This window comes from Bos indicus x Bos taurus, chromosome 19, assembly GCF_003369695.1.
Source record: "Bos indicus x Bos taurus breed Angus x Brahman F1 hybrid chromosome 19, Bos_hybrid_MaternalHap_v2.0, whole genome shotgun sequence".
NCBI lineage: Eukaryota > Metazoa > Chordata > Mammalia > Artiodactyla > Bovidae > Bos > Bos indicus x Bos taurus.
The window spans coordinates 48856793-48879403 of record NC_040094.1 but is presented as its reverse complement, the minus strand read 5'-3'; the positions used below and the strand labels follow the sequence as shown (position 1 = coordinate 48879403).

The window sequence follows — 22611 nt, the reverse complement described above, 5'->3', positions numbered from 1 at the left end:
AGATAAATGATTTTAAAATGTCCCTCAAAATGATACTCCCTCAAAACCAGGCTGGCCTCTGAGGAAGACTCAGGGTGAAGGCATGTGCTGGGGGCAGGGGCAGGGGTGGTCCCTGCAGTCAGTCCCTGCGTGGGCACCCCCTTCTGCCCGGCTAGGGCAAAGGGTGCTGACCCTGGGCCCTGTGGGCAGTACTCCGGTGGCTCTGAGCATGTGTGCGAGTGGACATGGAGCCGGGGCAGGCACCAGCCAGTTCTGTGCCTTCAGCCAGCAAGGCGCTACCCCCGGGGACTGGAGGACAGCTGGGAGCCTTCTGTCCGGGGACTGGACCGTTTATGGGAATAGCGGGGGCAGGGCTCCAGCAGCCCGGAATGTCTGCTCCCTCTTTGCCGCCCAGAGCCCTCCTGGGCCAGTGCCCAGGCCTGGCCAGGCCTGCCTGCCACAGCAGGCCAGGGGCCAGCTGCCCGGGCTGGAGAGGGGACTGGCCTGGGCGCTGGGTGGTGCTGGGGCCAGAGCTCGGGGGCGTTTTCCAGCCTCTTCTTGGAAAGAGATGAAGACCCCCGAGAAGTGACGCCCTTGATTGGCAGGAAGCGAGGGAGCTTCCCCGTGAGGGACACAGACGCGGATGGGAAGGCAGGACCTTTAATTGTATCCACAGGGAGACGGGGAGAGGGTGCCACGTGAGGGAGACTCTGGGTCTCTGGGGACCGGGCGGGGCGGGGGGGGCAGAGGCCACGATGGCCGGAGGTCCAGAGGACTGGCGGGGGGGGGGGGGGGGGGGGGCGGGGGCAGGAGGAGGAGGGGGCAGGAGGAGGGCAAGGGGCTGGGGTGAGCGTCAGGAGCAGCGCAGGGCCCCTCCCGGTCTCCTCTCAGGAGTGTCTCAGCTCCACCTCGGAGCCAAACTGGGGCCCGCGGTGGGGCCGGCGGAGGCTGTGGTGGCGGATGCTGAAGAGCCGCTGGGTGAGGCCCAGCGTGGCCACCAGCAGGGCGACGCCCAGGAAGAGCAGCACCCACTGGCCCACGCGGGCCTGCTGCTCCTCCAGGTTCAGGCCCAGGAAGTTGACGCGGCCGGAGCCCACGAAGGGGCCCTCCAGGCGAGCTGGGCGGGGAGGAACGAGAGCAGGCGCTGGGCCAGGCCGGGCACACCGCTGGCTCCCCAACCCTGAGCGCGGCGGCGGGACTCCAACCTGCCTTATCTTGGGAGGGCCCCAGCCCTGAGCGAGCCCTGGGGCTGCCCCGGGGCCCAGGGGGGTGGGTGGCGGTACCCGAGTTTGGCGTCCAGTTGTACTGAGGCCAGCCCAGCTTCTCCCCGTGCCGCCCGTTCTCCGTCACGAGCCAGTCCAGCAGCGGCTTGAAGTAGGTCATCATGGCGGCAGCCGACATGTTGGACTGGCCTGTGATCAGCCGCATGGCTTCGGGCCACGGCTGACTGAAGCCCAGCTTCATGGCATCCCTGGGGGAGCCCCAGGCGGGGAACCGAGTCAGAGGGACAGGCTGGGAGGCTCCCTGTCCCACCCCGTCCCAGTCTCACACCAGCGCTCTCTATCCCCGCCCCCAGCCTCCGCTCCCCACCCGGGACTGAGGGCCTGGGCAGGTCTGGGGCTTTGGGGAAAGGGTGACCCTGGCCGAGGCCATGGTAGATGTTCTGGGAAGAGCTCCACTGGGAAGTAGGTCATCGTGGGGAGGACAGGGGTCAGAGCAAGGCCAGAGGAGACTCACGCCAGGAGCTTCCCGGCCTCCTTGGACTGGTAGATGTCACACTTGTGCAGGGGGCCCTGGTGGCCTGCTGCCTGACACAGCGCCTGGTGGAACTGGAACTGGATGACAAAGCTGACAAAGTACCTGCAGGGGGGCAGGCGAGGCCTGGGGTGGGCGCTGGGGGCAGCGTCTTCGAGCCCCAGCCACCCTGCCTCCTGCTGCCTGCCATGGCGTCAGGGTGAGCCCGTCCTGGCCTGCAGAGTCATCAGGCCTCCTTCCCCGCCTCTCACCACAGAGCTGCCTCCGCATGGAGCATCTTGGGAGAGACTCTTAGAGCTAGGGATGCTCATGGGTGAGGCCGAGTGGGGCAGAGCCCATCAGAGATGTGGCGGGCTGCTCTGGACACAGAAATGACATCTCTGTCCCTGAGGCGTCGCCTACAGGGTCATGCTTCTGACCGGGCAGGGAAGCCAGCCCAAATGACCTCCTTTATCCCAAAGCAGTGAGAATTCCCTGCAGGAATTTGCCGGTCAAGGAGGGGCAGCCTCTCTGAATGTGGGGAGGTTTGGAATGTCCTGAACCAGCAGTGCAGACGGAAAGGCTGGGCACAAGTCAGGTGCACTGTCTTTCCTGGCCTTTCCTGTATGTGCTTTGCTAAGGCTGCTGGTCAGAATCTGGAGGGCGATCCCTTTGCCCTCTCCCTCCTGGAGAATTATCTGTGCTAAGCCGGGAAGCTAGCCGTCACGTGGGCCGGCTTCTGTGTGAAAGTGAGTGCCAGCTCAGGAGCTCAGAAGCCCGTTGGGAAGGCGGGCGGAGGGTCTCTCTGTAGGTCACCCTGGCACACTGGCTGGTCAGGCCTGCATGGAGGTGCCCTTGACTCTCCTTGGCTCCCTGCTCCCCCCGCTGCTCCCTGGAGCCTCTGAGCAGGCTTTCTCTTCCTTCCTGGACTCAGGCACAGAGCTTACCCACCTCATGCTTATTTATTAGGTCCTGACTGTGCTGACATTGAGCCAGGTGCTGGGGTAGAAGGCTGGGCATGATGGACATAAGCCCTCCTTCACTGGCCTGGGGAGCACAGGGGCCCTCTGCCCCAGATCCCTGCCTCGATGGAGGGCTCCAGCTCCTCTAATCACACTTCCCAGCCCCCAGCCAGCACTCCCCTGCAGCACGCAGAGGGAGAGGGGCTGACTGGGCGCATGCACGTGGTGGCTGCACGACTGATGGTGCTGCTGTGTTTCCGCATTCCATTTAAGACAGTGATTTAATGATGGTGGGTTATGGCCACCAGTCCCCAAGCGTGTTCTGTATTACAACTGTGTGCTAAGATGTGAACTCTTGCAACGATCCTATGAAATGGGATTCCACAGGTGAGGAAGCTGGTGCTTGCAGAGATGGAGGGATTTACTCAAGGGAACAGTCATGGAGATGAGATTTGAACCTGTACTGTCTAATCCCAAGGCTGTGACCCCATACCCCTAACAATACAGGCTTCCATCCAGCTGGGCCTCTAGTCCTAGCTCCAGTGGGTAGAAGGTCCCCAGGTACAACTCAAATTATGTCACAGGAAATATGTTCAATACATATAAGGGAACAGAATGCTGTAAAAATGAGAAAATAGTGCTCAGGGCATAGTCTGGCCATGGGTCATGGTTCATGTTAACTAACCAAGGTCTTGTAACCATTAGCTGGTTATAGTGAACTTTCTGTTTTCAACCGTCTGGAGGGCGGGGGCTCTCATTGTATCACAAGAGTGAAACAACGTCAGTCTTGGTTACAGGTGAGAGGCCCAGACACAGTGCACCACACATGGGTCCCCAGGTTGCCCTGACGGCAGCTCCTGGAGCAGGTAGCTCTTGGAAGGGGTAGCAAAGGTGTCTCAACACCACGCGGAGGCGCTGCCCCTCCAGACGCCCTCCTCCCTTTCCTGTTACCTGACGTAAGGCACACTTGCAGGAATGTGGAACTTGGCCCCTGGGTCAAAGTCATCTTGAGATCTGGCCAGTGGGGGACAGACACCCTGGTACTTCAGCCTGTGGAGGAGGAAGACACATTAGAGGGAGGGTTTGGGGACAATCAGCACTTCCTGGTGGCTCAAACGGTAAAGAATCCATCAAAAATGCAGGCAACCTGGGTTTGACCCCTGGGTTGGGAAGAAATCCTAGAGAAAGGAATGGCAACCCACTCCAGTATTTTTGCCTTGAAAATCCCATGGACAGGGAGCCTGGCGGGCTACAGTCCATGAGGTCACAGAGAGTCAGACATGACTGAGTGACTAACACTTTCACTTTTGGGGGAGAATCAAGCTGGGAGAGTTGGTGTTCTTGATTTGCAATATGGTGCCTGCCCTGGGCCTGCACAGGGTGCTGACAACTCCTGCAAGCTGTGCCTTTGTGAGTCCCTGCCCCCCGGTACCCCGTCGCTCACACACACACACACACACACCCCTAGACACTATACAGGCAGACACACCAGGTACACACAGACACAAGCACACACACACACCTAGACACCATGCACACAGACCAGGTACACACAGATGCAGGCACACACACAGACACACACTTACATGCCACACAGACACACCAGGTACACACAGACATGCCACGTACATACAAACACAGGCACGCACATACACACACACACACACACTCCCCTAGACACCACACATGCAGACACACCAGGTACACACAGACGCAGGTGCCGGCATATACCCCGTGGAGACCCCCGGCCCACACCCCGCCGCAGGGCTCTAGAACCTGAGGCTCCACCACTCCTGGTTGTAGTTCTCCCTGGTGACACTTCCATCGAACACCCTCCAGCGCCACTGGTCGACGAGGAAGCTGAAGGGGATGAAGGCGATCTTCTCGAGCGCCATCTTCATCAGAAAGTTGATATCCTCCTCTGCCAAGAGAAGGGAGCCCGACGTCAGATCCAGGGATGCCTCCCGCCATAGCCTAGCAGGGGGCTGAGCAGGTGTGCGGTGGGTGGAATGGGTGGGGCGACCTGCCTCTTGGGACGGGTTTTCCCTCCTGCTCTCCCCGCTGGCTGTCCCCTGGCTCCCTGTGTTCTGTCCTGGCACCGCCTGTGGCCCATGGAGCCTCCTCTCTGCCTCCCAAGCTCGCTGCCGCTTCTCGGCCCCTCTGCCCGCTTGGATCTCCCCGTTCCTCACTCACCGTAGCCGCCGTCCCCGCTGCTCAGCAGGTTGATCTTGTGCAGGTGCGTGGGGGTGGACACTGAGAGGGCCAGCACGTCCCCAATGGCCTCGTGAAAGCCAGGGTTGGCGCCCTCCCGGAAGGTCACGGGCAAGTCCTTGTACTGCATGAAGTACTGTATGTGGCCCATTTCGTGGTGGGCCACCACCAGGTCCTCCATGTTCACCGAGGTGCACTGCTTGATCCTGGAGCACGGGGTGGGAGAGAGACAGCAAGGAGCCCTGGGCAAAGGCAGCGGCCAACCCTGCTCGCAGAGCATGCCCCCAGGACCGCCACAGCATCATGGGGAGGAAAACCAAAAGGAGAAATGGAGGCGATCTGGGGATTGGAAACTCCTACAGCATGGTCCTCCAGGCCACTCCCTGCCTCCAGCTCCCCTGAACACCTCGAGCCTGCACTGCTGTGTGTGTGGCTTTCTGACTGTGCAAGGTATGTGCTCTGGAGGCACGGGGACCCTCAGTCACGCTCAGTGACTTTCCAGGACGTGGGTCCTGTGGTTCCTCTTCTCACGGTCTGTCTCTCCCTGGTCTCAGACTTCCTGAAGGAAACCATGGTGTCTGGGCTCTTCTGCACCCCACGTGCCCGATGCCAGCAGGCAGATCACCCTGGGATTTCTCAGGGCCAGGACTGATGGGACATCTGCCGAGCTGTCCGAGCAGGGGCTCCACTTCCCCTTCCACCTTTTGTGAGCTGAGGAAGTTCACCCTTGGATCTAACCAGAGCTTTTCATCTCAGTGGACCCCTTTTTTTGTTATTCTATGGTGAGTGGAAAGAGCTGCCCCAGTGACAAGTTGGGGTCTGCCCACCTTCTGTTAGGACTTCCTGTATGATCGAGGTTCCCCAAGGAGACCTCAGCTTTGAGAGTCTGTCTGCGCCCAGCCCTGAAGCTCTGGTCTCCACGCCTCTGAAGGAAAATCCCAAGGCCAGGGGAGCCAGTGAACCTGCCTACTTTGTTCCAGGACCTCTGAGTCCACTCTTCTCATCAGAGATACTTCACCATCTCTGCCACTTCTCCCAAGAGGTGGAAACTTCTTAATCTTCTTTTGAACCTGGGTTGTGACTGGTTGAATCTTGTGACTTGCTTTAGCCAATAAAATGTGGCAGGAGTGACCTGTCCCAGTTCTGGACTAACTTAGTCTTTAAGAGATCTGGCTGCTTTTGCTCTGTGGATGCTGGCCACTGGGTAAGAAATCTGACCGCCTGAGGCTGCCACCACATGAGGTCATCCAAGCTCTCCTAGAGAGAGATGTCCGGCCAGACCCCAGCTGCTCCAGCCATGCCAGCCCAGGCACCCAGCACGTGAATGCAGGAACCCACATGAGTGTCCCTGCCCCAGCATGTGCCACACAGAGAAACCAAGGAAGCCAGCTGACAGCCAGGAGCACAGCCGAAACCCCGCTGAGCCATGCCAGCCTTCTGCCGCCATCAGAGCTGCCCCAGCAAAGGTCTCCACCCTGCAAGGCAGGATGAGCCACTTCCACTGAGCAGTGCCTGAATCCCGGGCCCATACAATCACTAGCAGACTTCCCTCGTGGTCCAGTGGTTAAGAACCAGCCTGCAAATGCAGGGGACACGGGTTTGACCCCTGGTAGGGGAAGATTTCACATGCCACGGGGCAACTAAACCCATGAGCCCCAACTACTGAGTCCACACTCTGGAGCCTGTGAGCCGCAATGAGGGAAGCCACCACGGTGAGAGGCCCGCATGTTGCAACTGGAGAGGAGCCCCTGCCTGCCTCAACGAGAGAACGCCCTCGCACAGCCACAAAGACCCAGCATAGCCATTAATAAATAAATACATTCAAAATAATAATTAAAAAATCATGAGCACAGTCAAATAGTTGTTTTACAGCCCTGGGTTTTGGGCTGGTGTGATTCAGAGCAGTAACTGAAACACTGTCCACCAATGAAGACAGCTCCTGAGCCCTGTCAGAGGTGCGAGCAGATCTGTGTGAAGCCCCCACACCCCCGTGTGTTCCCCTATCTCAAGGCACAGGCAGCAGGGAGAGGCCCGCTGTGCCCAGGGCCTGCCCGAGAGGGAGGCTGGCTGGCGGCTCACACAAGGCTCACCCCCAGAACTGCGACCTGGAACCCTGAGCTGACGCAGCTGGTCAGTGCTCAAGGAGACCCTTGTGTGGTGGATGGGGTTCCCCTGCCACAAGCTGGTGGTCATGCTGAGGCCAGGCCCACCTCTCTGAACCCTCCGCCCCCAGCTCAGACTCAGACTCGTCTCCTTGGCCTCTGGGCTCAGGACCTGCAGCCCGGACGCACCTAAAGTCCTTGCCATTGAAGAAATCCCAGGCAGAGGCGTGGCACACCACTTCCCGCCCATCGGTCGGCTTCTCCAGCATCGACTTGTTCCAGAATTCAGGGGGCATGGGCAGCAGCCCCAGGGAGGTGAAGAAATTGTCTGCTTCCTTAAACATCCTTAGGGGTGTCCAGCCCTGCAAACAGACAGAGCTCTGCCAAAGCTGGGGACGGTGGGGACAGACTGTGTGCCACTGTGGGAGGGCCTGGGGGGAGGGCCAAGCTAGAAGCAGCTCCTGAATTAGGGGGCCCTCTCCCCCTGGGGCAGGGCTCCCCGCCCCACACCCTGGGGCCACCCTAGAGGAGCAGGTGTGCGAGGAGGGGGCCAGTGCAGACCTGCTTTATCATGGCCTCCGTGGCATCCATCTTGGGGGCTGAAGGGAAGGGTGCCACCAAGTCATAGATGTTGGACCAGCTCTGTGCCCACATGTTCCCTGGAGGCAGGCAGAGGACGAGAGGCAGAGAGAGGGGAGACAGTGTTGCGTTTTAGGCTCAGCACCGTCACACAGCGTGAGGGGCCAGATCCAGCACAAAACCAAAATTAAAAAAAAAGAACCACCCAACTGCCCTCCTTTAGGAGAGGTTGATGTCTCAGCATTTAGGGCAAGACAAGAGTAAAGAAGCTTTCCCAAGTGGCTCAGATGGTAAAGAATCTGTCTGCAATGCAGGAGACCTGGGTTCAATCCCTGGGTTGGAAAGATCCCCTGGAAAAAGGAATGGCAACCCACTCCAGTATTCTTGCCTAGGAAATCCCATGGACAGAGCAGCCTGGTAGGCTACAGTCCATGGGGTCGCAAAAGAGTCAGACACAACTGAGCAACTACCACCTTCAGGGCCAAAGGAGACTAAGCTTGAGCTGACATCGAGTGGAGCCTATGGGTGCAAGCCAGTGAAGGTAGGAGGGAGTGAGAAGCCAGAATGGGATGGGGGTGCAAGCTCTGCTCTAAGCCCAGCTCCCAGGCCAGTGGGCACCTGCTTTCCTTCTTGGGGTCTGTGTTTCTCGGCCAATGAGCTGGCATTCTCTGGTCTAACCACAGAGAGACCAAGGGTGGCTGGTCTCTTGAGCTGCAAAGAACTAGACCCAAAGCTGGAAGGAGGTCTCCCTCATGATCTGTAAACGGTGTGTGGTCCCATCTGGTCTCTCTGTTCACAGTGAGGAGCCCCCCAGGAAGAGGGCCTGATGGTCCGACAGACACAGGAACCCCATGGCGTCTGCTTGCCCAGTCCCTGCCACCCCTTGTTGTCTCTGACTGCCCATTTCATGCACTCAGGGCATCTGAGTTTACAACCCCTGGAGAATGAGGGTCCCCAAGTTGAGGGGACATTTCACATGCTAGCAAGGTAACTGTCAAAGCCTTTCAAACTAAACTTCAACAGTATGTGAATGGAGAACTTCTAGATGTACAAGTTGGATTTAGAAAAGGCAGAGGAACCAGAGATCAAATTGCTGACATTCATTGGATCATAGAAAAAGCAAGAGAATCCAGAAAAGCATCTACTTCTGCTTCACTGACTACTCTAAAGCCTTTGACTATGTGGATCACAACAAACTGCAGAAAGTTCTTAAACAGATGGGAACATCAGACCACCTTACCTGCCTCCTGAGAAAGCTGTATGCAGGTCAAGAAACAGTAGTTAGAATTGGACATGGAAAAACAGATTGGTTCCAAATTGGGAAAGGAGTACACCAAAGCTGTATATTGTCACCCTGATTATTTAACCTCTATCCAGAGTACATCATGCAAAATGCCAGGCTGGATGAAGCACAAGCCGGAATCAAGACTGCCAGGAGAAATATCAATAACATCAGATATGCAGATGACACCACCCTTATGGCAGAAAGTGAAAAGGAACTAAAGAGCCTCTTGATGACAGTGAAAGAGGAGAGTGAAAAAACTGGCTTAAAACTCAATATCCAATAAACTAAGATCATGGCATCTGGTCCCATCACTTCATGACAAATAGATGAACAATGGAAACAGTGACAGACTTCATTTCCTTGGGCTCCAAAATCACTGTAGACAGTGACGGCAGCCGTGAAATTAAAAGCCACTTGCTTCTTGGAAGAAAAACTATGACAAACCTAGTTTTAAAAAGGACAAACCATATTTAAAAGCAGAGATATCACTTTGCTGATAAAGGTCCATATAGTCAAAGCTACGGTTTTTCCAGTAGTCATGTATGGAGGTGAGAGCTGGACCATAAAAAGTAGCTGAGAGCCGAAGAAGTGATGCTTTCAAATTGTAGTGCTGGAGAAGAGTCTTGAGAGTCCCTTGGATTGCAAGGAGATCAAACTAGTCAATCCTAAAAGAAATCAACCCTGAATATTCATTGGAAGGACTGAAGCTGAAGCTCCAATACTCTGGCCACCTGATGAGAACAGCCAACTCATTGGAAAAGACCCTGATGCTGGGAAGGATTGAAGGAGGGTGAAGGGCAAGACAGAGGGTGGGATGGTTGGATGGCATCATCAATTCAATGGACATGAGTTTGAGCAAACTCTGGGAGATAGTAAAGGGCAGGGAAGCCTGGTGTGCTGCAGTCCATGGGGTCTCAAAGAGTCCGACACAACTGAGTGAGCAACAGCAACACTCTCCCAGCTCCTTTGCCTGAACGTCGAGTCTACCCTGCTCTCTCCTGACATGACTACTTTCTCCAGCTGTCAGAACCTCTCGCCCTTCACGGGTCTGTTCACAGCCCCCTCCTGGGGAGGGCTTCTCAGCTCCCACTCCCAGCCTCCTCCTCACCCTCATGGCGCCTGGTGCTGTGACCTGGGAGGTGGTCTCCCCAGCACAGGCCTGTGAACTCTGTGCACTGCCCCATCCCTGGTGACCGGTACCATGTGGATCTATAGCAAACGTGGCACCAAGTGCAAGTAGGGGGCTCTTCTTCCCACCCCCGCCCCCCACCCCACTCTGGGCCTGGCAACATTGCCCTGCCCCAGGCTCCAGTGTCCCCTGCAGACCCTTCCCAGTCTGCCCTCTGCCCCTGGACTGCGGCCCGTCTCGCTGGCGCTCACCGAGCAGGTGGGCTGGGATGGGGCCCTCCAGGTTGATGACGTCGGGCCCGTAGTGGCGGTGCAGGGCCCGGCGCACGTAGGCGTGCAGGTTCAGGTAGAGCGGCTGCAGCTCTTGGAACAGCTGCTCCAGCTCCTCCTCTAGGAAGGGCATCTCGTACATGGACCTCCAGGAGTCCCCGCCATCCTGGTAGCCTGTGGGTGTGGGGGTGGGGGATGCGCCCAGGCTCTCTGGACACCTGACCGTTCCTGGAGCACTCCCTGTCTCCTTCAAGGACTGCCCCCCTCACCTCTGAGGGCACCGGTGACCCTGCAGGGAGCACTCACCATTGAGCCTGGCGGCCTTGTTGGTGAGCTCCACGTATTTGGGGAAATAGGGGAGGATGGACCGCCCCACTTTATCACGCCAGCTCTTCCACGCCCAGGCCAGGTCCTGATAATTCCGGGATGTGGCCATCAGATTGGTCAGATCTGGGTGGGAGGGGTGGGATGGCTTGAGCCCCCAGCTCCTGGCTCACCTCCCACCTCCTCCAGAGCTAGGAAAAGACAGGAAGGGGCAGCACAGGTCGGGGGAAACTGGAGACAGGCTGGTGCCCTTTCTATGGGCTTACAGGTGCCAGGCCCAGGCTCGGCACTGCACAGACGCAACCTCAGGCAACTACAGGGCTGCAGCAGCCCCGTGAGGGGTGCCCTTGAGCCTCCTTCCACACAAGCTGCTGGTGGCATGGCTGTGTCTCCTAGCCAGGAAGCGGCCAAGCCAGGGCACAAACCCAGGGCCCAGGCCCCAGAGCTGCTGCTCGCCGTTTGTCCCCTGGCAACCCCTCCCTGGGAGAAATAGCCTGGAGGTCAAAAGATGGGGGTTCTTGGTCGGTTTCCTCCTGACCTCTCTCCGTCTGTGAGATGGGGATAATGCTGGCCTGGGGGAAGGAGGACCCTGAGCAGGGACTGGGCTCCTTCATCTCTGCGTCCCCACGGGGCCCAGGGTGCCTTTCACACATTGTAACTGAACTGCCTGAATAACCGCTGTGCAGGCCAAGTACAGAGATCCACTCAAGCACCACCTTGGATCCGTGTCCTGTCAGAGCCATGCCTGTATGAGTGGCCTCCTGGGCTATGGGTTACATGGAGCTGACACGGCCTTCGCAGAGCTCGGATGAGGCGGCCGTGAGCACAGGGGTCAGGTGTGAAGGTGGCCCCGCTTCCTGCCTGACCCGGCTGGAGACGGAGGCCTGCGGGGATCCACCCCTCGCTGATCGCGCTCTGAGCTGAGATATGCTATGTGCATCCCCTTTACACAGAGGAAGCACATTCAAGGTAACTTGTTTGGAGGAAAACACATTTTGAGAATTTTTCATCCGTCCTCTGCTGATGTGAGTGTTCTGTTTTTGGGGATGCTCTTATTGTTACTACCGGCAGCGATTTGACAGCCCAGGCCCAGATCAAGGGGCTGACTGATGGGGGTGGAGGCCACATTCCCTCTAACACTCTTGTCCATAAACAAACACACACACATGTATATCCACCCCCACTTGCGTGCCTACCCTCATACACAACCCCCAGGCCAAACCCTGTCCTAGGAAAACTGTTTCTCTCTCTTGTTTATTTTCCATTTCCATTTCTATTTGTGATTGTTCTGAAGTGGGAGTTGGGCGGAGGGCCAGGAAGAGACTGTTTCTGGGTGGAGATTCCTCAGGAAAAATGTTTATGTCTCTGGCTCCCTGACCCTGGGAAGGTGAGGGGAGCGTGGTCAGAGGGGGTGGGGGGTCTCTGTGTGCAGGTACTGGGGTGTTGGGCTGAGCTTCTTCAGAAGGGGGAAGGTTAAGAAGGACTGGCTAGTCTCCTGCGAGAGGAAGAGGACTCGCCAGAGCTGGTCCATTCCTGCCGGCCTTGGAGGGAGTGAGGTGGGAATGGCTTCTGCAGGCTGAGGCTTCAATTTTGGGGTGGGGTGGGATCCAGGGAGGAGCGCAAGGGGAGGTAGGTGCCTAGAGGGAAGTCCAAGCCCCTGAGAGAAACATTTGAGATACACCTGCTCTGAAGGGCAGAGCACAGGGTGGAGCAGGGAGGATGGGACCAGAGGGAGCAGAAGCTAGGGGACCAGCGCAGAGATGAAGCCAGGCTGGTTCTAAGCAGTGGCAGAGAAGCCCCATGGGTGGAAAAGAGGGAAGCGAGTTTCCTGGGCGTGCTGACCTCCTGAGTCAGAACTGAACACTTCCCTTTTGTGGACAGCACCCCAGCCTCCCCGGGCCTCCCGCTCACTGCCCAGTGTGCTCACCAGGCTCGAGCCGCAGGCAGGTGCCATTTTCGTGGCACACAGAGGCCACGCTGTAAACGGTCTCCATGTCCAGCAGGATCTGGTTATACTGCAGGGGAAGCAGAGGGGCAGCAAGCTACAGATCTGGCCCCCTGCTTTGCCCCGGCACCATTGCGTGGGGTGGGAGGTGGGGGGGGGTTGCTGGGCTATGGGTTGGGGAGGGGGCTCCCAAAGCCCTCCCTTCTCAGCGAGTCTGGGGGTGTGCGTAGACGAGTCTGGAGGTGTGCACAGACATGGCAGAAGTCATGACTGGACAACTTGAGGAGGAGGAAGCAGCATGAAGGCTACATGCCATCCCTTGAGCTAGGACCCTCTCCTGACCTGGGATCCTCCACCCCCTTTGCCCCACCCTACCCCCAAGTTCCCCACCTCTTCCAGCTCCTTGGTGGGCAGTGCTGCCCGCTCTAGATCCTGAATCTTCTTTATCATCCGCTTCATGGTGGCATTCTGGAAGTTGGTCACGTCAAACTTCCTGGCCCAGGTGCCATACTTGACGGTGTGGTTTGCCATCTGTAAGTTCTTCTCCATCTGCAGGCACAGGGGGAGCCGTATCATGAGGCCCGGGAGGAGCTCTGGAAAGGGCTCCTAGGAGGAGGCATCGTGCAGGAGCCGAAGAGGCTGGGTGTCAGGGGCGGCTTTATCACGTTGCTGCCTTTGCCTATAAAGACCTTCCTCAGCCTGGACTGTCTGTGATGTCCTGTGTGCAGTACACATGCCCTCATCCAGCAAGATATCGCGTGGGAGAGGCAGAGAAGGAAACCCCACCCCATATCTTGAATGCTGTTGGGACAGAGGCAGCTTGGCATTCTCTCTGTGGCTTCTGAGCCTCAGGGTCCCAGCTGTAAAATGGGAATAAGGTCACTGGCTTTGCAAGACCGTTGAGGAATACACGAGGCAATAGATGTCGAGTGCCAAGGAACAGTGGCCAGTACATATGGGTCTTTACGAAATGTTATTTCTCTGTGGCTCACCTTGGTTATGATCTCCGCTCGGCCACACAGACGCGGAGGGGGTCGAGGTTGGGGGGCAGGTGTAGCCCTCGCTATGGTGGCACACAGGAGCCTTCAGTCTTTTTAAAAACTGACTTTGGCATCAGTTACTTCCACACAAATTATTCCTTTACCGACAACAGATTATTAATGAAAGACAACCTTTGTTAGGCACTGGGTGTGTGCCCACCTGGACCTGAAATTGGACACTTTTCAATACGCTGCAAGGATTTTTCACAAACTCTGAGAACGTGTCCCCCTGGGGTGATGTTGGGGACGGGAGGGCATCCTGTAGCGCCTTGGGTTTCAGAGGACGGGCCCTGTGGGACGAGGAGCGCCCGTGCGCTGGGCTGGAGGAGCCCCTACCAGCAACTTGCTGTTGTCTGTGCTGATGTCGGTGCTGTAGTTCCAGTTGGCCTCGGCATACTCGTTCCACACGACCTGGGATCTCCGGTCGTATTCCTCCACAAACTTGCGGGCCTCGTCCTCGTCGGACACCAGGTCTACGGGACAGAGCAGAGGGACACAGACAGGCCTCCCCTCGCCCTCCCGCCGCCGCCTGGGCCTTCCCGCCCCGCCCCCCAGCCAATCCCACTTGGGCTCTGGGTTTTCTTCGGGCTGCTGGTTGTTGAGGGATGGGTGGTTGAGTGGCGGATGGTTGTCTCACTGCTGGTTGTTGCCTGGCTGGTTGTTTCCTGGTTGACTGTCACCTGGCTGGTGGTCCCCTGGCCGGTGGTCCCCTCACTGGGGACCAGCAGGGGGCGCCCACAGCAGAGCAGGAGGAGGAGGAGGCGAGGCAGTCCTGGAGCAGCCCAACCATGGCCCATGGCCGCAGGAGAGCAGAGCCCTACAGCCCCCGCCCCCGGCCAATAAGAGCGGATCCTGCAGTATGACCTCATAGAGCAGTGTGCCTGCCAGCCAGCCCCCCGCTGGGGGCCTCAGATCTGGGCACGCCCTCCCCAGGAGGCTGGAAAGATGTGCCCACTCCACCCCAGGGCCCTGCTGAACGCTCAGGGGACGCCAGGGCCTGGCTGGACAAGCTGATGGGGAACTGTGAACTGGGGGCCTGGGTCACGAACCTAGAGCTGAGAACCCACGGCACCCTGCCCCGGGCTTTACCAATGCCCTCCGGGTAATTGTCGGGCATCGGTGGGCGCCACTGATACTCTGGCCAGCCCAGGACCTCGCCGTTCTGCTGGTTCTGCTCCTCGAGCCACTGTGTGACCGGCTGGAAGTAGCTGAGCAGCGGCCTAGCGTCCAGGTTGTCTGAGCCAACCATGTCCTTCAGCACCTCCTGCCAGGGCCGTGAGGAGCCTGCCTGCAGCAGTGCCCTGTTGGGCAGAGCGGGTGCTGTGGGCACAGGGCTCTCAGGCCAGGGTCTATGGCTGCTGCCCTGCCCACCTGCTCCGCCTCTGGCCACTTCTCTCCCAACTGGGTGGCAAGAATGGCAGTGTTAAGTCTCAGGGCCTAGGAGCCCTGTGAAAGGGGGACATTTGTCTTGCCCCACACCAGCCAGAAGTGCTTCCCAGCTGGTGCTAGTGGTAAAGAACCTGTCTGCCAATGCAGGAGATGTAAGAGATGTAGATTCAATCCCTGGGTGGGAAAATCCCCTGGAGGAGGGCATGGCAACCCACTCTGGTATTCTTGCCTGGAGAATCCCTTGGACAGACGAGCCTGGCGGGCTACAGTCCATGGGGTGGCAAAGAGTCAGACACGACTGAAGCGACTTATCATGCATGCCAGCCAGAAAGCCCACTCAACAAGCAGTTGATGAGAGAAAGAAAAGGAGGGGGAGTGGAGAAGCGCTCCCTCCACTGGCATGGTGGGGTGCCCCCTCCCGATACACCCTTCACTGAGCTCTCCCCTCACCCCCCCACAGCCCCACACACCGGAGCTTGGCCCCCGCCTGGGTGGACTGGTAGATGTCACACTGGTGCAGGGGGCCTTGGTGGCCTGCCTCCTTGCACAGCGCTTCGTGGAACTGGAACTGCAGGACAAAGCTCACGAAGTACCTACAGGCACAGGGCGGGTGTGAGGGGGATGGCGGAGGCCCCCTGCCTGGGGCCCAGCTAGCTTCCACAGGGCAGAGGCTGGGCCATGGGCTGCCTTGGGGGAGAACTGAGAACCAAGCTTGGCTCAGGGGAGAGGCCCACTCAAATTCCAGGTTGCTGGGGGTCTAGGGGAGGATGGGGACAAGCCCGGGATATGGGGGCCCAGCGTAGGGGAAGGAACTAAGGTGTGCCAGAACTGGGGGCAATACCTGATATACGGGGTCACATTTGGGACGTGAAACTTGGCTCCAGCGTCAAAGTGGGTTTCATTTCGGACAACCGGAGGACAGATCCCCTGATACTTGGTTCTGGAAAAGGATGTGGTTAAGTTGTCTTAGGACCTGAGGGTTGTACACAGGCTGATTTTCCCTTTGCAGAAAAGGCTGCCAAGCAGGCATTCCCACTGGCCGACCCTCCCCACCCTGGAGAACTGGGGATGACCACCTGTCTGATGGAGTTTTAGGCAGGAAAGAAGAATGCTGTGAGGAGGAGGGGGGAGGTGTTCCTGGGGGCAGGGAACCCGGGAAGGTGGCGAGGGCCCCTGGGATGAGGCCCCTCTCCATCCCTCTTTGCTCACCGAAGATACCACCAGTCATAGTTGTAGCGGGAAGGGGGGGTTCGCCCACTAAAGACCCCCCAACGCCACTGGTCCACCAAGTAGCCAAAGGGCAGGAAGGCAATTTTTTCCAGTGCCATCTTTAACAAGTAGTTGATGTCACTCTCTGTTGGGAGATGAGAAGAGAGAGGTCAGAGGGAGAGGGGAGTCCAGCTGGGATAGGGGGCCCTGGGGGAGAGGCTGGCAGGAGGTGAGGCTGGGCAGGGACCATGGAGTCCTGATTGGAAGAGGATGCTTGGGCAGTGGAGCTGGGATGCAGGGTAGGCCTCGAGGCCTGGGTGGATCCCCAGACCTGCCTGACGTGGGGCAGAGAGGCGGAAACGAGACGGGCAGATGTGAGCAGCAACCAGTGGGGTCCTGCTGGGGGGCCAGTGGGGGGTCTGGATGGGCTGGGCTGGGTCCTCTCCACCCCCGCATACCTGTGTCATTGGTGACCTGGTCCAGCAGGCCGATCTTGTGCAGGTGTGCAGGAGTGGAGACGGAGAGGGCCAGCACATCGCCGATGGCCTCGTGGAAGCCGGGGTTGGCGCCTCGGCGCAGGGAGACGTGCTGGCCCTTGTACTGAAGGTAGTACTGCACGTGGCCCATCTCGTGGTGCACCGTGGACAGCTGGTCCATAGTGACCCGCGTGCACTGCTTGATCCTGGGGCAGGGAGAGCGTGTGGGTGAGGGTGAAGGACGGGCAGCACGGGGACCAGAGAGCGCTCAGGGAGGCTGGTGCCAGAGGGAACGAAGCCAGGCGGGCGCTGTCCCGGACTCCCAGGAACCGGTGGAAACAGGCAAACCTCCACCCTGCCCCAGCCACACCCAGCCTTTCCCCTTGGTTCCAAGGTACAAGGCTGCTGCCTGTCAGAGCTGCCTAGTGAAAGCAGCCTGCTGCAGCCCTGGAAGAGACCCAGCCTCCCGGCTGGTCTCAGAGCTGGGATAGACGTGGGCCTGGGAGCTGGCCTCCCTGTGGCCCGGCTGCCCGGCCTTGGGGAGCCTTGCAAGCTGCCTCCAGCATCGAGACCTGAAGTCTTTCCTGTTGTAGAAGTCCCAGGCGGACGCGTGGCACACCACCTCCCGCCCGTCGCTTGGCTTCTCCAGCATGGATTCCGCCCAGAACTCGGGTGGCATGGGCAAGAGCCCCAGGGAGGTGAAGAACTCCTCCGCCACCCGGAACATGTGTGTGGCGTTCCAGCCCTGGGGGTGGAGGGGTGGGGGGGCACACTCGGGTCAGGGGCCAGCTGCTGGAGCCCACCCCGGCTGCCCCGGGGGTGCATCTGGGGTCCCCCACTCGGGTCAGTTCCATGCTCATGAAGAGCACCTCTGCTCCGTGGCCTCCCTTCCCGGAGGCCGGGCCCCTACTGGCTACAGAGGATACACAAAAGCGGCCTGCTGCTCGCTGCCACCTTCCCCTCCCAGCGGGGTCCTGAGGGAAGAACTGGCGCCCAGCGCACGGTGGGGACACACTGCAGGCTGCGGCTCCTCAGCTCCTCATGCCTGACTCCCTCATGGCCCCTGCCAGGGCCTGACTCCGAGCTCACCTTCTGCACCATAACATTGGTAACATCAAGATTGGGCTTGTCGGGGAAGGGCACCACCGTGTCGTAGATGTTCTCCCAGCTCTGGGCCCACATGTTCCCTAGACAGAGGAGGGGAGCCGACAGCTTGGTGCCCAGCCCAGCCAGCGCCTGCTTCCCTAGGCGTGTCACCGAACAGCACCCCGGTGTCTGGACCTGGGGCGCGGCAGGGCCACAGCCCGCTTGCTGGGCTCACACAGCAGTCCCACCCACTCCCGAGTGCTCTGCGTTCCCTGGGGCTGGCAAAGGCCAAGGTGCCCAGGTGATGCGGCTGGGGTCCTTTCTGACTGCCAGGTCCCTGCCCTCCCCCAGCCCTGACACCGGCCCACAGGGCTGGCTTTCTGGGGGATAAAGTGGGGTTCTTTCTCCTCTTCCACTGGAGCTAAAGCCTTCAGGGTGGCTCCTGGCTCTGCATTTTACTAGCTCTCTGCCCTGTGCCACGTCCCTCGCGCATCCTAAGCCACGCTCTGAACAGCAGTGATCATAAGGATCATCGACTTTATAGGTTCATGTGCGGGCGAGTGAGCAATGCGATGCTCTGAAAGGTGAAACGTGATGAGGCTGACCCTGGTCCTTACCCAGCAGGTGAGCGGGGATGGGTCCCCTGAGGTTGATGTATCTGTCCCCATATCGGCGGTGCAGTGCGCGCCGGACGTAGGCATGGAGGTTCAGGTAGAGGGGCTCCAGCTGCTGGTAGAGGCGTTCCAGATCCTCCGTGAAGGTGGGAGAGTCATACCAGGAGCGCCAGTAGGCCCCTGTGTCTGAGAAGCCTGGGGGGGGCAGGTGGCATTGGGGATGCAGTTCAGGCCCTAGGCTCTGGCACCTCCCCCCCAGCTATCACCTGGCCATTCTCCCAGCTCAGGGCCAGTGTATCTGCCTGCTCACTGCAAGGGAGAGCTTGGGGGTTACCGCTCTCAGTTTTCTAACTATGGTTGCTCCAACTCCAGCTAAACAGGTCCTGACACATATAAGCCCTACAGCTGGGAGGAGTGCCAGGAGGGGCAGCATGAGGCTGATGGGGCTAAAGCCCAGTTTGGCCATCCACCATCTGTGAGACCTTGGACCAGTGTAGGGAGTCATCGTAATGGCTGCTCTGTGTGTTTCGGGGCTCAGTGGAGACAGAAGACGGGAGGGTAGTGCCCACACAGAGGCTGGTGGGTGTGCTCACCATCCTGCTTGTAGGCCTCGTTGCTGAGGGCGGTGAAGTCCTGGTATAGGGGCTTCAGTGGGATGCCCGCGGCGTTGTGCCAGCCCTCCCAGGCATACAGCAGCAGGGCGTAGCTTCGCGAGGAAGCCAGGATATTGGTGAGCTCTGAGACACAGGTGGGCAGGGTCAGTTCAGAGACTGCTGCCTCGAAGTCAGCAGTAGAGGAGGTTTGTAAGGAAAGCCATGGCGGGGTCTAAGGCCTGTGGAGGGCTCTTGGGGGGATGAGAGGGCCCATTAAGGGAAAACCAGGTGGCGACGATGAAGGCCAGTTGTGATGGGGAAGGAAAAGCACACGTGAGGGTGGGGTCGGGGCTGGAGGCTGGAGATTCCAGAAGTCAGTCGGCCTGGAGGAGCAGGGTGTGGGGGCATCAGGCACTCTGGTCCTGATCAGAGGTTCAGGCCTTTGGGTTTACCGCCCCCCTCTGCAGAAATGTGCCATCCTCAGGGAGCCGAGGGGTGTCGGGGAAGGTCAGGAAGGCCCGGAAGACAGACAGGAGACTCAGGCCAGTTACCTGGATCCAGGGACCAGCAGGGGGCAGTCTTGTTGGGGAAGCAGACCTTGGCAGTGGAGTAAATCCTGCTCATGTTGCTTAGCAGAGAGTTGTACTGGGGAGTCAGAGTTGAGAAAATGTTAGTGATGAACAGCCCTTGGAATTAATCTGGCTGCCCCCTCCTCTCTTTGCTGGGAGGAACAGGGGAGACGCCCCGAGGGGGGATGCGGCTTGGACAAGGCCACCTCGTGGCACTCGGAGCATATCTGAACGTGAATGGACGGGTTTCGCTTCCACTGGAGCCCGCCTGTGGAGATGGGAAACTGGCGTCCTGAGAACTAGGGAGCAGGGTTCAATTCTGAGCTCGGCCACCACCTGACTGAGACCAAATCCCCTTCATTCCCTGACCTTGATACCCTCTCCACCTTTCGGAGGAAGCCCTTAAAACAAACCACCTATGGAGAAACTTTGAAAACCCCTGTTTCATCTTCCACTGTTTACTTGAATTTTGCTTTCTACTCCATGACACTTGCTTTAATATAACTTCTCGCACCCCATCTCCAGGGAAATCAGTACTTCAGGAATCCACTCTGCTCACAGGGGCTTCCCCTGCAGTCAGGGCCAGTAGAGATCCTGGGGTCCCTCCTGGCCAGACAGCCCCACCTCTCACCACCACCGTAGACACTGGGAGGGTACCCTGGGGAATTCTGCCTCCACCCCTCAGGCCCACCTTCTGCCGCTTCTCTAGGTCCAGGTTGGCGGGGCCCAGGGTGCGCACCGCCCCGATGATGCGCAGCAGCGTGGGGTCGGTAAAGTTCTGCCAGACCGGGTCGAACAGATCCTTGGCCTTCTGGCCCCAGGCCTCTGAAAACTCCTGGCTGAGCAAGGCTGCTTCCTCCTGTGGGCACCAGGAGGGCACGAGAAGGTAAACAGGGGACGCCATGGCGCTCGGGGAGGGGAGGAAGGTCAAGGGCTTCTGGAGACCGGCGCTGATGGGAGCACTGCTCCCTTCAACTGGGCCCTGCGGGTGAAGAACTGGGGCGGCGGCGGGCGGGGGGGGGTCTGCCTCAGGGAGGCGGTGGAGCAGAAACGCGCCAGAAGAGAGGGAGGGAGAGGAGAGGGTGATCAGATAGCCATGAAAGGTGACAGGTACAAGGAGAGAGGGGAAGGTGTGCGGCCCGAGAAGTGGAGAACCCAGAGCAGAGCGGGCACCCTAAGCAAGACTGCCGCGGATCCAGCCCGGAGGCACCCCCGTCGCCGCCGCCTGGGAGGACTCGGGGTCAGAGTGGCCGGCCTCATTTATTGGGTTCCTTATTGGGCAGGACCATGGGCCCAGCACCGGGCCAGGGAACCGACTGCCTGTCTACGGGGACCGCTTTGGGAACCGGGGCGGGGTGGTGGCTGGAGAGGAGGCAGGCGGGCCCCGCCCGGACCCCACGGCTCCGGGGCCGGGGGCGCGCGCGCGGGGCGGGGACTCTCCGCCCCTCCAGCACCCAGCCGCCGGGCTGTGATTGGCCGCCCGGGCCCCGCCCCCGCCCCGGGCCCGCGCGCCCACCTGGAGCCGCGCGTTCTCCTCGGTGATGTTGGTGTCGTGCGCCCAGCTGGCGGCCGTGCTCTGGAACAGCACCTGCTCGGCGCTCGAGTTGAAGCTGGCTGCGAAGATCTGCGCCCCGGCCTCGTCGGCGGGAAAGTTCCCCGGCTGCAACGCGGGGTCCAGCTCCAGGATCACGGGCGGCGGCGGCAGGAGCAGCAGCAGCAACGGCAGCAGCAGCGGCGGCGACCGGCGACCCGACGCGGCCCCCATGGTGCGGTGCGCAGCGCAGCCCCTTCTCCCGCGCAGCGCCCGCCCTGCGGGTTATAAAACCCGGCCGCCTTCCGACACACCCCCACCTCCCCGCCCCGCCGCGCTTCCTCCTCTGCTCCAAAGTCCCCCGGCCGCCGCGCGGGCCTAACGGAGCGGGGCGGGGACCGAGGCTTCCTGGCCCGCCCCGGGCAGGGGCGCCGGACCGAGGACGAGCCGAGGCGGCCCCCGGCGAGATGCAGCTGGGGTGGGGGTGGGAGGGAGTGGCGGACGGGCCTTAGGTCAGGCTCTCGCAGGGGAGGCTAGAAAGGAGAACCCCCCTCCTCCAACACACACACATACACCCCACACCTATGAAGCTGAGAGACCCAGCAGTTTGCTGGAATACCCCAGTCTGCCGGCGTGCCCTCCCCTTCCATCACTCAGCCTCGGTGCAGGGACCCGGAGCCCAGCGGCCTCTGCCGCTCAGTCTTCCGGCCTTACCGCCCGGGGCTCTCTGGGCTCGGAGTGACAAGGTGGGGGAGCTGTCCGCAGAGTCGCTAGTGCCGCGAGACAGGGTTAATGACCGTCACCCGGTCCTGCTTCTTCACGAGGCCTTGGGTGTGGCCTGCATGGACTGGGGAGCACCTAGGCTTCTGCAGGCATCTGGGGGGGTGCTCAGGGACCCCGGTTCACCTGGGGACTGGGGGGGGGGCGGTCAGATGGGGGAAAGAATGGGGGGTTGTTCTGGAAGGGGAGACATAGAGCCACAGGCACACCTGCTTCCTTCACACAAGCTGTCATTTGCTCAGGCAAGAACAATCACACAGACTTGCCAACTTGGAGAGCTACAAAGATGACCACAGCGACAACAGAGGAAGACGCTAAGACCCAGGTTGAATGGCTTGCTCCCAGTCACCCCAGGTTTCCACACTCCCCATCAGTCTTTCCCCCTGTGTGAGGGGAGGCAGGAGGAAGGGGAGAGGAGGGCTTTATACCAGTAGACACCTCAGGACTGGCAAAGTGGACACCTGGGATCAGAGCAGTCCCACCAAGGACGGGGGTCCGGCCTCTCCTCTGCAGAGCCTACCGGCTCTCAATCCAGTGGTCCTAAGGCTTTCAGGCTGTGGGTCATGTGCACAGGGAGCTGCTGTCTTCCAGGAGGGAACAGTCTCCCCATCAACTAAGGCTTGGGTGGGGGAGATTTTGAGAGTGGCACCCCTTCAGGCCCCAAAGCAGGGGTCTTGGAGTGAGAGGAAGGGTAGAGAGAATAAAGAGTCTGAGGCTTAGCTTGAAACCAGGGAGTCCTTCTCCTCTATCAGGAAAGAAAGCGTGGAAAGCAGGAGGGAGCCAGGTTTGAGCCGGGCCTCATCTC

At 59.6% G+C, this 22611-nt stretch overlaps 1 protein-coding gene across 3 annotated transcripts; it reads right to left on the bottom strand.

Annotated features, from left to right (window-relative positions):
• Window positions 1-623: 623 nt before the first annotated feature.
• ACE (angiotensin I converting enzyme) lies at window positions 624-21260 on the bottom strand. Of its 3 annotated transcripts, XM_027518286.1 has the most exons (25): window positions 21012-21260; window positions 20187-20354; window positions 19478-19571; window positions 18927-19070; window positions 18337-18528; window positions 17723-17820; window positions 17206-17378; window positions 16616-16839; window positions 16158-16302; window positions 15790-15888; window positions 15419-15541; window positions 14649-14860; window positions 13896-14032; window positions 12910-13068; window positions 12502-12589; window positions 10557-10700; window positions 10233-10424; window positions 7550-7647; window positions 7178-7350; window positions 4869-5092; window positions 4452-4596; window positions 3627-3725; window positions 1717-1839; window positions 1263-1450; window positions 624-1096 (listed from the first exon to the last, which is right to left on the bottom strand). In XM_027518286.1, exons 1-25 carry the CDS (start codon window positions 21258-21260, stop codon window positions 867-869), a joined length of 3921 nt encoding a protein of 1306 aa, XP_027374087.1. In that variant the 3' UTR covers window positions 624-866. The 3 variants fall into 3 exon arrangements, with proteins under 3 accessions (XP_027374087.1, XP_027374088.1, XP_027374089.1); XM_027518287.1 differs by lacking the exons at window positions 17206-17378; window positions 18927-19070; window positions 19478-19571; window positions 20187-20354; window positions 21012-21260 and having other exon boundaries at window positions 18337-18513; XM_027518288.1 differs by lacking the exons at window positions 14649-14860; window positions 15419-15541; window positions 15790-15888; ... (7 more) ...; window positions 20187-20354; window positions 21012-21260 and adding an exon at window positions 14125-14642.
• Window positions 21261-22611: the final 1351 nt, after the last annotated feature.

Coding starts and splice junctions, on each gene's coding strand:
- ACE (XM_027518286.1), bottom strand. CDS start 21,260: ATGGGGGCCGCGTCGGGTCGCCGGTCGCCGCCGCTGCTGCTGCCGTTG. Junction 10,701..12,501: donor CTGCCTGCGGCTCGAGCCTG/GTGAGCACACTG, acceptor CCTCCCACCCAG/ATCTGACCAATCTGATGGCC. Junction 7,351..7,549: donor CGGAGGCCATGATAAAGCAG/GTCTGCACTGGC, acceptor GTCTGTTTGCAG/GGCTGGACACCCCTAAGGAT.